General features: G+C 49.4%; 1 protein-coding gene across 4 annotated transcripts in view; it reads right to left on the reverse strand.

The window, feature by feature from the left end:
- Nucleotides 1–13,809, reverse strand: part of SPTBN2 (spectrin beta, non-erythrocytic 2) — a 99,995-nt gene that overhangs the window by 15,557 nt on the left and 70,629 nt on the right. For all 4 annotated transcript variants that reach the window (XM_053369560.1, XM_053369563.1, XM_053369561.1 and 1 more), the window contains 13 exons: nucleotides 12,686–12,803; nucleotides 11,599–11,757; nucleotides 10,380–10,682; nucleotides 9,555–9,708; nucleotides 8,347–9,217; nucleotides 7,485–7,622; nucleotides 5,102–5,858; nucleotides 4,263–4,465; nucleotides 3,554–3,644; nucleotides 2,842–2,988; nucleotides 2,104–2,367; nucleotides 1,659–1,883; nucleotides 655–744 (listed from right to left, as the gene is read on the reverse strand). In XM_053369560.1, coding sequence (XP_053225535.1) covers nucleotides 655–744; nucleotides 1,659–1,883; nucleotides 2,104–2,367; nucleotides 2,842–2,988; nucleotides 3,554–3,644; nucleotides 4,263–4,465; nucleotides 5,102–5,858; nucleotides 7,485–7,622; nucleotides 8,347–9,217; nucleotides 9,555–9,708; nucleotides 10,380–10,682; nucleotides 11,599–11,757; nucleotides 12,686–12,803 — 3,520 coding nt within the window. The remainder of the gene's footprint in view (nucleotides 1–654; nucleotides 745–1,658; nucleotides 1,884–2,103; nucleotides 2,368–2,841; nucleotides 2,989–3,553; nucleotides 3,645–4,262; nucleotides 4,466–5,101; nucleotides 5,859–7,484; nucleotides 7,623–8,346; nucleotides 9,218–9,554; nucleotides 9,709–10,379; nucleotides 10,683–11,598; nucleotides 11,758–12,685; nucleotides 12,804–13,809) is intronic.

A 13,809-nucleotide genomic window follows, 5' to 3' on the forward strand; every position in this document is an offset into this window, starting at 1 on the left:
AGAGGTAGTGATGGCCACCGACTCGGATAGCTTTAGGAAAGGATGAGTCAATTTCCTGGAGCAGAGAAAGTCTATCAGTGGCCACTGGCCTCGATGGCTATGTTCTCCCTCTGCCGCTGGATGCAGTGTGCCCTGAATGCCAGTTATTGGGCTTGCAAGCTTCTCATGATGGGTATCTGGTTGACCACTGTGAGAACAGGAAGCTGGGCTAGATGGGTGTTCGGCGCAGGGCTCATCTTGGTGTTCTTTTGAGCAAGGGTGTGTGTGACATGACAAAGGCAGGTAAAAATAAGTATGGTGATGTGCAGAGAAAGTGGAAAGAGATGTTTGTCTCCCTTTCTTATTTTATTTATTTTATTAGATTTACATACCACGCTTTATCGTAAAATCTCGGGGAGTGGGGGGGTTTCGCAGAATAAAACACAAGATGAAAACAAGGAAATGAGTTAAACAAAACAGCAAAACAATAACCCCCACTTCCCACAGGCAGATTTAAAAGGCTGTAGAATATTCATCAGCCAAAGGCCTGGTGGAAGAGGAACATTTCTGCCTCTGGTGCCTAAAAATATACAGTGAAGGCGCCAGGCCCTGGGGAGAGCATTCCACAAAGGGGGAACCTCTACAGAGAAACCACCACACCCAACTAAGCCTTACCTGATTTTTCTTGATCAGTAGTTGGACAGTGGGAAGATCTTTGCCATGGTCAGTGGAGACTGCCATGGGCATCCGCTCCTTCACCCACAACTGCAGGACACAAGGCGAGAAAAAGGTTAAGAAATGCCAAGAGGCTCCATAGCAGAAAAACTCAGCGGGGCAAGAGTCATCTTACTGTTCATTTGAGGAAGGGCGGGGCAAGGGTTGTTATTTAAAATAAATAAATCACACACACAATATCCCACCAGTTAAATTAAAAATATATATATTCCAGGGTGGTATACAATATATGAAGATAAAGGACACAACAACATAAAATATACATATAGAACCAGAAAATTTGTTAAGCAATTCAAAGGCTATGGAGAAGTGAAAACTATTGACTGCACATGAAGATCGCACAGGTGTAAATAAATTCACCACCCTGCATTTGTGAGGAAATGCTTATAAGCAGGTTTTAAAAAAATAATTTAAAAAATGGCAATGTTTTCTGCATGTACTTATGTTGATGATTATTTTTGCTCTGTGAAATGCATATTACAGGCAACTCCCCATTTGCACTGGGGTTGCATTCCAGGTCATCATGAGAATAAACCTGCCCCATCCCTTTCCAGGACAGAAAAGGGCACATGCGCCAACCATCCTGGACAATTGAACACGCACAAAATGGTCACTGTCTGTAGGTTGAGTGTGTTTATGCATTATGCCTGGTTGGCCAAAGAGCATTAAACTATTCAGATATCCTGAAAATATACATAAAAGCAGCATAAAGTCTCTGGCGTCCTAAGACATTCCGGTGCCTGCAATGGAGCCCAAATGGGCGCCCCTCTCCCACTAGGTCCAACCCTTTAAAAAGTCTGGCTCTGCCATTCAGGTGCAGTCATCTATCAGATAGCGTTGCCTGAAACAGGTTGCTTCTCCCTACTCAGTAGTGCTCATTTCCCTGAAACCCTGGCTCCCTGCACAGCGGCTCTCCCTCTCCTCTGATCCCTCCCCTGACTCACAATTTCATCCTCCAGGTCGCGGTTGAACTGGTGCTCCTCCTTGGAGGCCAGCAGCTTCTCGCAACGCTCCCTGAGTGGTGCCCGCAGCTCTGCAAACCTGTCTTCCACTGCCTGCAGTTTGCCATCCACCTCCACGGTGTTGGAGTCCTCCGGGCTGAGGGCCAGTGCTTGTGCTTTGAGGCCCTCCACCTCCTTCTCCCGCACATCCATCTGGTTTTCCAGCATCTGGGAGTGGAGAAAGAAGGTGTCGGGAATGCAAAAGGATCGCGAGGTGTTGCAGCTCTGCAAATGCCTGCGACATCATTACCGCTTCATCCCAGCAGCCTCCCTCTGCTTCTGCTTCTGCAGATTTTGGCCCTTTCCTCCGAAGAGGCATTTGGTGCAGGTGGAAATTCATCAGAGCCACAGCCAAGCCCTTCACCCCTGCCGCACAGCACGCACTCACCTGCTGTTTCTTGAGCAAAATGTTGACGCTGGTTAAGTCCTTCCCGTAGTCGTCAGAGTGCAGCTGGGCCTGAAGGCCGCTCAGCCAGGCCTCCATGGCGGAACAGCTCTGAGTGAAGAGCTCGGCGCGGTTGGCGTCAAAGAGGCACTGAGCTTTGCTCTGGGTGCTGGATTCCAGCTCCTCCCAGAGCTTCTGCAGGCTGTCCAGCTTGGCTCTCACCACGGGCTCCAGCTCTGGCTTCTCGGCCACCAGCTGCTCTCCCTCCTGCCGAAAGGAGGACACAGATGCTGACGGAAATGTTGCAGGGGGCGGAATGGAAAAGCGTGAGTGGAGGTGGAATGGAGTATCCTGGAACAGGTCATAGTTGATTAACCGGACCCCTGAGCAGCAGGAAAACTCCACCCTGCAACATTTTGTTACACGTCCGCCATCATCATCATCTGCTATGATTCAGCCTGCTTACGTGAAGAAGGGAGTGCTCCTTTAACTTACCACCGAAGAAACCACAGCCACCCATGGGAGTAATAGAGATTGCTTCCAAGCTTTAAGGCAGGCTCAAGGCCCCAGCACCTCTCCGATAAAGAAGCCGGGGCATGAAAACAAAGGGCTCCCCTGAGCATGTGCAAAACATGCATTTCTACACAGCCACGTCTGTTATTAATTAGTGGGCTTCCAGGGCTGATAACGTCACTGCAAGGAGGTTTCAGCACCAGCTCAGGGCTTTGTAAGAAGACCCACCTTCTGGATCTTCTCCAGCCAGCCCTTGTTGGAGGCCAGCTCGGCCATGAAGGCCTGGTGCTTCTGCCACTTGGTGTGGAGGTTCCGGGCTTCATCATATGACATGTCCTGAGCTGACAGCATCTTCTCATTGATCCACAGGGTGAGCTGGAGGAAAGACAGGAAGAGAGCATCATCGGGTGAGGGTCACCTAAGGAGAACCAGCAACCCTAAGAACACCTAATGCTGAAGAACTTTCCCCTAAATAGATCTCAGTTCTCAATGTAGGTGGGCAGGAGAGCCAGCCATAAGATGATAATTGAAGACTTGCCTAGCATGGCATCCTGTTTCCCACCACTGGCCCAGTAGGTGTCCCTGGGAGGTCAACAAGAAGGAAATGAAGGCCACTAGCCCCCTCCCACTCATGTTCCCCAGCAACTGGCATTCAGGGACTTGCTGCCTCTGATCCCAGAGAAAGGATATGGCTATCCTGAGCTCTGCCTTTTTAAAATGGTGGTGGGGGAATATGACTCTCTGGCTGGGGGGACCCATGCTGACCCCAAGCTCACTATGACCACAATCACACACCATACATTTGGAGCACGATGATACCATTTTAAACTGCCGTGGCTGACATATATTATGTTTATAAATCAACGCAGAAATAAATGTAACTTGTATCAAATTCACATTGGCTGGGCATCCATAATCTGTCAAAGGCGATCCTGCTCACCTCTTGACAGTCTTGCAGAAAATGCTGCAGTTCCCGATTGTCACGGAGGCGGGCCAGAAGGTCCTGAGCTGCCTGCTGGTTTTTCCTATGCCTGGAAGAGAGAGGGAAGACAAGGTGTAAAGTAACCAGAAGGAGCTGCTTGGCAATACTGCCCACAGCTGTTTTCCTGGGAGAGGAAGCAAGGAGAGTGCCACATTTATTTTACGGATTTATATAGCCTACCCTTCAACACTAGTGTTACTAGAAAGGCCCACAAAACAGCTATAACCAAATGGAACAATGCAGAATAAAATGGAGGATTACAGAATTTAAAAAATTGAGCAGAAAGTAAATGATCAACAGGGGGACAGGGACAGAAAGGGTGATGAGCAAATGGAAGGGGGAATCCTGGAAAATGGGGTGGCTGGCAGGCTGGAACCCTGAACACTGCAATATTTTGCTGTAGGTCTCTCTCACATGCTGTTTTACTTGCAACTTTGAGGAACAGAAAGCGGTGCCAGCACTCTTCCAAGTCCCATTTTACAGCTGGTGATCACTGAGGCTCAAGCCTTAGCTTATGGATAGGACAGCAGTCTGCCAGGAATCGGAAACTCAAAGATCTTCCTCGTCGACCTTCTGCCCATTAACTGCTCCAAGTTGCTAGATCGTGCTCCCTTTTCCAAACCAGATTACCGCCACCAGCATTTCTGCACAGAGTAATCCCCCTCACCTGCTGTCAATGGAATTGACCTTCTCCTGGATCTTGTCAGAGTGGAGCCCGTCCTCCATGATAAGCTTCCGGCCAGAGTCCACCAGCCCCTTGATCTTCTCCCCGTTGGCCTCCATGGTGGTCATGAAATCCTCATGTTTTTTAATGGCAGCCTCAGCAGCTTGGAGGGAGCTGGGCATGCTTGTGTGAGTCAGCACATATTCCTGTCCAAAAAAGAAAAAAAGGGGGGTGTTGATCATCCCATAAAGCATCATCAGAGAACACCCTGGACAAGGAGAGGCGAAAAATGGAGACTGCATAAGCCCTGGAGCCGAAGTGGGGAACTTCTAGGCTGTGAGCCTAATTGTTTATTTCATTATTTCATAAAATCTATATACTGCTTGACTATAGGAAAGGGGAAACCTCAAAGTGGTTTACAAGAAGAATTTTAAAAATATCAGTAAAAAACAGTTGTTTAAAACGTTCAAAAATAATGAAAATCAACAATCAGAGATCATTTAAACATGTGTCAATATTCTACATGTCTAAATAAAAAAGGTCTTCAACAGAAATAAAAAAACTGAAGGAGCCTGCCTGATGTCAATAGGCAGGGAGTTGCAAAGTGTGGCTGCTGCCACACTAAAAGATCAATTTCTTACAAATGCAGAGCAAGTATTACACGGCACCTGGAATAGCACTGGTTCTGCCAATCAAAGTGGTTTCCAGTCAACCAAAAAAAGCCACAAAGGGTACAAAACTGGCCACTGAGGGGTGTGACCTGGGGAGAGATGAGGTGGCTTAGATAGATTCTGGAGGGCAGCATCTGGCCCCCGAGGCTGTGGGCCCCAACTGTGCCTTACCTGGTTGCTGAGCACCCCTTCCACCTGCTTGGTGTCCCTCAGGAAGATCTGGAAGCTGTAGGCTTGGGAGAGCAGCTGGTGCCGGTTCTCCCACATCTGGTCCAGCTCATTCCAGCCGGTGTCGAGGGCCTGGAGGCGCTGCTGCAGGAACATGTGCTGGGCATCGGTGTGGCCTTGCGTCACCTCCTCCCCCATGGCCCGCAAGCGCCGGTAGTCGCCCCTGTAGTGCTCCACCTCGTTCCGGATGGTCTCATGCTGGTTCAGCAAGCGCTCTGCCTCCGGCAGGGTGGCCGGCACGTCTTCCGAAGCGATGGCCGTCTGGGTGCGCAGAAGCCACGCCTGGAAGTCGTCCAAGTCCCGCAAGAAGCCCTGAAGCTTGCTGGCTTCTCCCAGGGACTCCTCGCGTCGGCGCATGGTCCCCCGTAGCTCATCCCAGGTCCCGTCGACTTCGGACAAGCGGTCCAAAATGGCAGGAGCCTGCTCCGGGTGCTGGTCCGCCAGGCGGGTGGCCTCCTCCCGCAAGTCCCGCACTTTGCCCTGGATGGCCTCCAGGTCCCGCTCCATGCCCGCCAGCTTGCGCTGCAGGGCCATGACCCCTGCCAGGTCGTTGCCCAAGCCTTGGGTGGACTCAATCACTTTGGTTTTCTCCCGCATCCAAGCCTTGGTCTCATTGCACTCCAAGTAGTAATTCTGGATGCTGAGCGCTGAGGTCAACGCGTCCTTCTTGCGGCTGGCCAAGGCTTGGAACTGCTGCCACCTGAGAGAAGGGGGAAGGAGGGGAGATCCAGTTCAACGCTGCCGTGGCTGCCACCTCCATTTTTAATGTGAAACTCATATATTGAAAGATAACATTTTCGTCTTCATTTCCCACTCAGGTCCAGGGCCTAGTGGTGGGGAACCTCTGGCTCATGTGAGGAATCCAGCCTCCTCTTTTGTCAGGTGGGCAGGTCAAAGTAAGGATCTGGCCCACAGATCTAGTCCTCATCCCCAGCCTTAGTCAAAGTGAGAGAGCAGTGGCCTTAGGGAGCTAAATACGATGTCATGAAAAGGCAGAAAATGGATAGCTACTGGTTTGGACCCTAAGTTAGCTTACAGAAGTCAATGGGAGGAAAGCTTCTCGTTCTCTCTTACCCCCTGCAGCCACTTCAACCCCAAAAAGCCTTTCGGGAGGGGGGTTGGTCAGGGACCCTCCAGAACAATGTGAGATGATAGGGCGCAGGTGGAGGAGGATAAGCTTTCCTTCGTCAAACTTCCTTAAACTTTAGGATCTAAGGCTGAGGTTGGGTGATTCCCCTTTCCCGCCAGCAGCCGCCCCAACCACATTGTTCAGGTGTCCACCCAACCCAGCAGAAAGTACAAGATACGTAATGCAAAACCACATGTCATTAGGTATATTTCATAGTCACTGTTATTTCTTTCTTATAATATTATTATTATTATTATTATTATTATTATTATTATTATTATTTTATTATCCAATTTTCTCATGCATGATAAATTGTTAATTTATATTCCCAATAGGAACTTTATGCATCTAATACTTAAAATTATAGATATATTGACAATTACTTATTGTTTTAAAAAAATAAAATGAAATAATCGAATGTCAGCTACTTTCTACACAACAATGTTGTTCTTCAGATCTCTTACCCACCTTTCAATAGGCAGGTTACAACTTTTTACAAATGAAAGAATAAGGTGGTCCTAAAAACATATCTCAGATTTTTTAAAAAAGGGGGGGGATAAAAAGGTGCAGTCAAAGGCGACTATGGGGTGGGGCACTCATCTCTCTTCAGGCTGAGGGAGCCAGCGTTTGTCCACAGCTTTCCGGGTCATGTGGCCATCATGACTAAACCGCTTCTGGCGCAACAGAACACAATGACAGAAGCGAGAGCACAAGGAAATGTCATTTACCTTCCTGCCACACTGGTACCTATTTAACTACTTGCACTGGCGTGCCTTCCAACTGCTAGGTTGGCAGAAGCTGGGACAGAGCAACAGGATCTCACCTCGTCAGGTGGATTTGAACTGCCAACCTTCCAATCAGCAAGTGCAGGAGGCTCAGTGGTTTAGACCACAGTGCAACCCACGTCCCTATAAAATCTCAGGTAAGGAGCATATGACAAGAACTATACAATGAAGGTGCCAGATACAGCTCTGCAGTAAAGGAATTCTAGTTTGGGAGCCGTCACATACACAAACCACACTTCTGAGGGCCCTCTCTGCCAATCTTAACACCTGAGAAGGTCTGTATGGAAGGAGGTGATCTTTCAGATTTCTTGGGTCAGGCTTGTCAATCACTCAAACCATTGCACCATCTTCCTGTACACGCGTGCGCGCGCACACACACACACACACACACACACACTTGTAGATTCCCCACCTGGCATTGAGCTGTTCCTGAGTGGCCTGGATGCTGTCCTTGTTCCTGTGGTCAGTTCCCAGAAGCCGGCTCGCAATCTCATTCACTGCTGCAATGCGGGAGGCCAGGTTATTCATCTCTGGCTCCAGAGTCTCAAACCTGAGACAACAAGGACCGAACGAGAAGTGGGCGAGAGATTGAATTAATTAATTTATTAATTAACTGCATTTATATTTCATCTTCTCCCCCCTCCCAGCTCCACCTAAGGAAGGTCAAGGCAGAGTACATGGCGACCACACCCATTTTATCCTGACAACAACCCTTCGAGGTGGGTTAGCCCAGGAGACACGAGCAACCTGGCGCAAGGTCACCCAATAAGATTCAGGGACAAGGAGGGCTCTGAACATGGGTCTCCACTCTCTCACGACCACACAATACGTTTAAAGCACTACTTTTAGCATTTTAACCATCATGGGGGAATCCTGGGAAACATAGTCAGTTAAGGATGCTGGGAACTCTGTGAGGTTGGCACCCTTAACAAACTACGGTCCTCAGGATTCTCAGTGTCTGCTAAAATGGTGTAACAGTGCTTAAAACGAATGGAGTCACATATGACATAATACGTAATGCTGTGGTGTCATATAGTACTGTGATGTCATGTATGATGTCAGGTGTCACACAGATGGCTGTGATTTGTGGAATGGGCCTCATGGGCCAAACGAGGACTCGTGCTGGGTCTACTTAAATCCACGGACTGGATGTTCCCTAGGCCTGCCAGAGTTTAACTGCAAACAGTATGAAGTATTTACTTTGAAGAACCCACCGACCCTCCACTCCTGGGCTAGAAGGGGGAACAAGGTAGCTGCTGGTTGAACCTACTCACCTTTGCTGAACCACTTCAAGGTCTTCCAACTTCTCAGGGACATCCATCGTTTCGATCCAGTACTCCCTCTCCCCAATCCAGAGCCCACACGCATCTGCCTCGCTGAACATCTTGTAAAGGTTGAGAGCGTCCTGCAGGGCTTGCTTGCGATGCTCGGCGAGCGCAACCAGTTCCTCGTAGCGCTGCTCCAGTGCAGGGAGCCGCCCGTCCACCTCAGGGGCATGGGCAAAGGCAGGGGGCAGGCTCCGGGCCTGCTCGTGGAGGGCGTCGAGGGCAGGGCGGTGGTTGTGGATCTCCTCCTCCACATCCTTGTGCTTCTTCACCAGGCTCTGGGTGGAGTACTCATCATGGCCCACCTCAGAGCTGGACACCAAGCGCAGCGCATCCAGCAACCAGGCCTCCATGTCGTTGGCGTCCGCCTGGAACTGGTAGAGATTGGAGGCCTGGAGAAGGCGCTGCTCCCGCTCTCGGGACAGCGCCTCCAGCTGATCCCACTGCTCCTCGATTTCCCGGATCCGTTCGGCCACCTCGGCAGCCCCAAAGTGGCCCTCGGCAACCAGCTGGCGGCCTTCGGCTATGCTCTGCTGCAGCGGGCCAGCACGGCCGCTCATCTCATCGCGGAAGGCGTTATGCTTGCTGGTCAGGCGCAACACACTCGTCAGGTCCTTGCCGAAGTCGCCCGATGACAGGATCTGGCTCTGCTCCCGGATCCAGGCCTCCTCCTCGCCCATGTCCCAGAAGAACTTCCAAAGGCGGCGCGACTCTTCCAGTTTGGCACGCCTTTGCGCTGCCAATGCCACCAGCTCCCGATAGCACCGGTCCAGTGTTGCCACGCGCTCTTGGACAAGGTGGGGGTCACAGGGCTTGTAAGCTGCAGGCAGGAAAACCGAAGTGAGGAGCCGCATTCCTGTCAACTTTCGCAAAATCAGCAGCAGAGATTGACGCTCCCTCCTTGGACTTCAACCTGCTCCCTACACCTACCATTTTACCCACAAGAAAGGAATGATAATTTGCAGTGGAGTCACACTGATCATTTTAGCAAATCCCATGTTGCACAGAGAATCCTACAACTACTGTGGAATAGCAAGACAGATAGGAAAGAGGAGAAAGTTGGGAGATAAGGTTTTGAAATGGGGAGCCAAGGGCACTCCCACTCTCTTCCCCCTCCCTCCATCCATACTTCCTTTTCAAGCTCCTGAGGCTCTCACCTTCCCCAGGGGTGGCAAAGCGCTGGGCAGCAGCACTGATGGCTTTCACCCGTTCGGCCTGGACGGAGATGTCGGCCTCCACCAGAGAGTGGATCTGCAGCAGGTCCTCCACGCCATGCAGGTGTTTCCCGAAGTCCTGAGACTGAAGGCGGCCCTGTGAGGAAAGGCAGCACAGGATGAGGGAGACCTGACGCCTGGCCTCATCTCAACCACCCTGCCTGGGGACACAATAGAAAAGACGAAGGGGGTTCCTAGGCAAAGCTGCCCTTCCCTCTCCCCACCAGGGTCTTCCAGGGCAGGTGAGTCTCTAAACATGAAGCTCCCTCACTTCTCTTTCTCGGCCAATTGAAATAAATAATAACCTGAGAATTCATACTATCAGAATTGGAAAGGACCTCAGCAGTCATTGACTCCAGGACAATTTACTACACTGCCCTGGACAGGGCCCAAATGCAACACTCCTGTTGGCTTCAGGGGTTTCTGCATCTGGTAGCAATAGGAACCCTGGAAGCTGCTTCACACCAAATCAGACCCATTGGTCCATCTAGCTATGTGTTGTATACACTGACTGGCAGCAACTCTCCAGGGTTTCAGGCAGACTTCTCTCCTAGCCCTACCTGGAGATGCTGGGGGTTGAAGCTGGGATCCTCTGTGTACAGGGCAGGTGGTCTCCCATGAAGCTATGGCCTCTTCCCCTATTCTGATGCAATCCATAGCACTGGACATGACCTTAAAGGTGGCATAGTCCAACACATACACCCCTCCAATGCAGGAAATGCACTCTCAAGCATCACCCCTCTTGCACACCACAGCCTCGCCAGCTACCTTCATCTCTTCCAGCCAATCCATGAGGTAGGCCAAGTCCTGGAACATCTTCTGCAGCTCGAAATGGAGCATCAGGCGCTCCCGGCGGGCAGCCACCAGCTCGCGCAAGTAGTCCCAGAGCCTCGCCACGTTGTTCTTGCGCGCCAACACCCGCTTGATGTCATGGTACCCCTCCGCCTCCAGCTCAGCTGCCACCGCATTCACGGCTGCCACACGCTCACTATATGCCACGATGTCCGTCTCGATGGCTTCATGTTTCCGCACTGCGGCCTCTACCGCCGAAATGTCCAAGCCAAAGTTATCCTGCAGGTTGCAGAGCAGGAGAGAAAGAATCTCATTCTTCAGGATGCTGGGGTAAAGTTGTCCGTCCCTCCCGCTCTCCCAGATCAGACAGAGAGAAAGATACACCAGGTTCAGAAAAGTGCCACCAAAATGATCAAAGGAATGGAGCGATTCTCCTCAATGCATGGCATGGAGAAAGTGAATAGAGTAAGTTTTCCCTCTGATTATTATTATTAGTAGTAAACTATAATAATATAATATAATATAATATAATATAATATAATATAATATAATATAATATAATATAATATATAATATAATATAATAAATAATATAATATAATATAATATAATATAATATAATATAATATAATATAATATAATATAATATATAATATCACACTAAAACATCAGACATTTTAAACTTCCCTATACAGGGCTGCCTTCAGATGTCTTCCAAAAGTCAGAAGATAGTTGTTTATCTCCTTAACATCTGATGGGAGGGCATTCTACAGGGCAGGTGCCTCTGCCTGGTTCCCTGTAGCTTCACTTCTCACAGTGAGGGAACTGCCAGTAGGCCCTCGGAGGCCGGGCTGAACAATGGGGGTGGAGACGCTCCTTCAGGTATGCAGAACCAAAGGGCTTTAAAGGTCAACACCAACACTTTGAATTGTGCTCAGAATCTACTGGGAGCCAATGTAAAATCCTTTAGCTGGGTCTGGGAAGCTGCTCCCAGTCACCAGTCTGGCAGCCGTATTCCGGATTAACTGTAGTTTCCAAGTCACCTTCAAAGGTCCCAATGAAGCTGAATGCAGTTCCCAAGATTCTTTGGGGGACATCATATGCTTTAAATGTGCATTGGATGTGCTTTAAATGTATGGTGTGGATCTGCCCCTAGACACAACCTAAATGCTCCTCCTCCTCCTCCTTTCACTGACCTGGGAGACGAGGCGCTGGTTCTCACTCAGCCAGGTCTCGCGCATGGCTGCCTTGCGGTCGAAGCGTGCTGCCAGCTGCTCCAGCTTCTCCTGCCGAATCAGCTCATTGCGCAGCGCCAGCTCTCTCTCATGCTCTGCTTTCTCTAGCCGCTCCCAGCCCTGTGGAGGAGGAAGGAAATCATGGAGACAAACATTTCCAAAACAAGTGTTTTAATTTCTTTAAAAGGAGAAGGGTTTCAGTTTGCTTTGAAGCTTTGGCTGCAGAATTTTCAAGGCATTCTGCACATGCTCAGAGGCAATGCCCCCCATTATTATTCTAATTATTATTGCAGTGCTCAACTGGAAATGAGTTCATGAGCTGATCCTTGATTAAAATTAAATCCAGATTCCAGGAAATTGCCCAAATGAATGGGCTTGCCTATTAATCATTAATCATTGTTAGCTGACAGCTTCTATTTGGAATCGACAAATACCAGCTGAACCTGGACATAACTATTTGTTTGCTTCATCGTATAATGTGTTTCCAGCCTGTATTTCTTTAAAATCAAGGTGGTTCTAGTAGATTCAGACACAGATGCACCAAATACAACACACATATTTAACATCTGCAGATTGGTATGCACTAGGCCTCAGCTACCCAGGAACACCAACAAAATATACTCTCAAGTGTGCTTCCTTGGGCAAACGGACAGGTCCTAAGTACACCACCCTTCCACCCCACAGTTCTGCAGAGGAAGTTCAGCGGTGGAGCCCAGTGTCAATAATTCTGGCAATATGAACAAGTTGCCGGACTCAGTCTAAGGCAGTGTGCTAAGTTCCAGTGGTGGGAGCACAACTTAGAGCACATACTATGCATGCAGAATGTCCCAGGCCCAACCCCCGACCAGTCAGCACAGGGACCCAGAAAGTTGCCTTGTACCCTAACAGCCCAGCTGGGCCATCAAGTTCAGTAGTATCAGTGGCTCTCTGACCCCCAGTGTTCCACCACCAATCCCTTGGCTCTGAGCCTTCCTCCTCTAGGGTTTCCCTTGGGGGTTCCCTGGCTGGAGCCTCCCACCTCTTCGTCCAGCCAGTCCATGGCACTCACCTTGTTGATGTCAGAGATGAGCCTCCCCTCTCGTGGCGTGTAAACCTTTTGGTTATTGGCTCTCATCTTGCTCTGGATGGTGAAAAGCAGAACTTCAAGATTCCCTTTCTCAGTGAACCTGGGAGTAGGATAATGCATGCAGAGGAGGTGGGCAGAGGGAGAAAGGAGAACAGCAAGCCAGGTTTAGGAGCAAGAATGCACATTTCAAAACTACTTTGCATGAGGCCCCTTTTTCACTGTTAAGAGCATGCAGGAAATTTCAGGAGACTTTGTAAGTCAGAGAATTCCACGGGAAATTGGAGCAGAAATTTCAACAATTTATATGGAAAACACACACAAATGGCATTTGCTATGATTGTTTTCTTAGTCTGCAAATGTTACATTACACTATTTTCTGCATTGTTTTTGACGTTTCCCTTCCCCCGAAATTAATCATGCAATCAATTATGTTAGCTTCGGCCTTAGCAAATAGTGAGATGAACAGTGTAGGTTTTAACAGAAGCCGAACTGCAACAGAACAGCAACAGCACTGATTGCGGTGAACACGTGATGGAAATCACTGCCTCCCAACATCCCTACAGAAGACGGACACACATTCTTCCAGCGCCGACAACAATAGTGCATGTTTTCCAGCACTGTGGTGGAGGGCCTATGCAGGGCAGGGCAGCTCTGGGACTTTATTTAGAGCTGAAGTGATGCCACCATCTGCTGGAGCACCACAGTAATTGATGGAACTTCCTTCTTCAGGCAAGTGCCTGGGTCTTTCAAGTTTGTTTGTGATAGTACAGAGCAACAACAGGGAACCTCCAACCCATGGTCCAATTTAGGCCCACCAGATCACCCCATCTGGCCCATGAGACAGTTCTTGGCCAGCCACACACCACCTGTCACTCACCTGATGCCATTGGGCACTTGATGAGAGACAGGTAAAGCTGGGGTTGCCCAGGAGCAACTGGGAGTTCATGGTTTAAGAGTGTGCCCTGTTCCTTTGCATTTTATTTAAATTTGGCACCAAATGTAAGGCCCGCAGCTTTAGGGTGAGATCAATTATCTCCTGTGAAATGCAAAGGATTGGCTGGCTTCTGATCTGGCCCACTGGTCCCCCACCCCTGGCATAGATAAAG

Source organism: Podarcis raffonei, chromosome 16 (genome assembly GCF_027172205.1).
Source record: "Podarcis raffonei isolate rPodRaf1 chromosome 16, rPodRaf1.pri, whole genome shotgun sequence".
Lineage (NCBI taxonomy): Eukaryota > Metazoa > Chordata > Lepidosauria > Squamata > Lacertidae > Podarcis > Podarcis raffonei.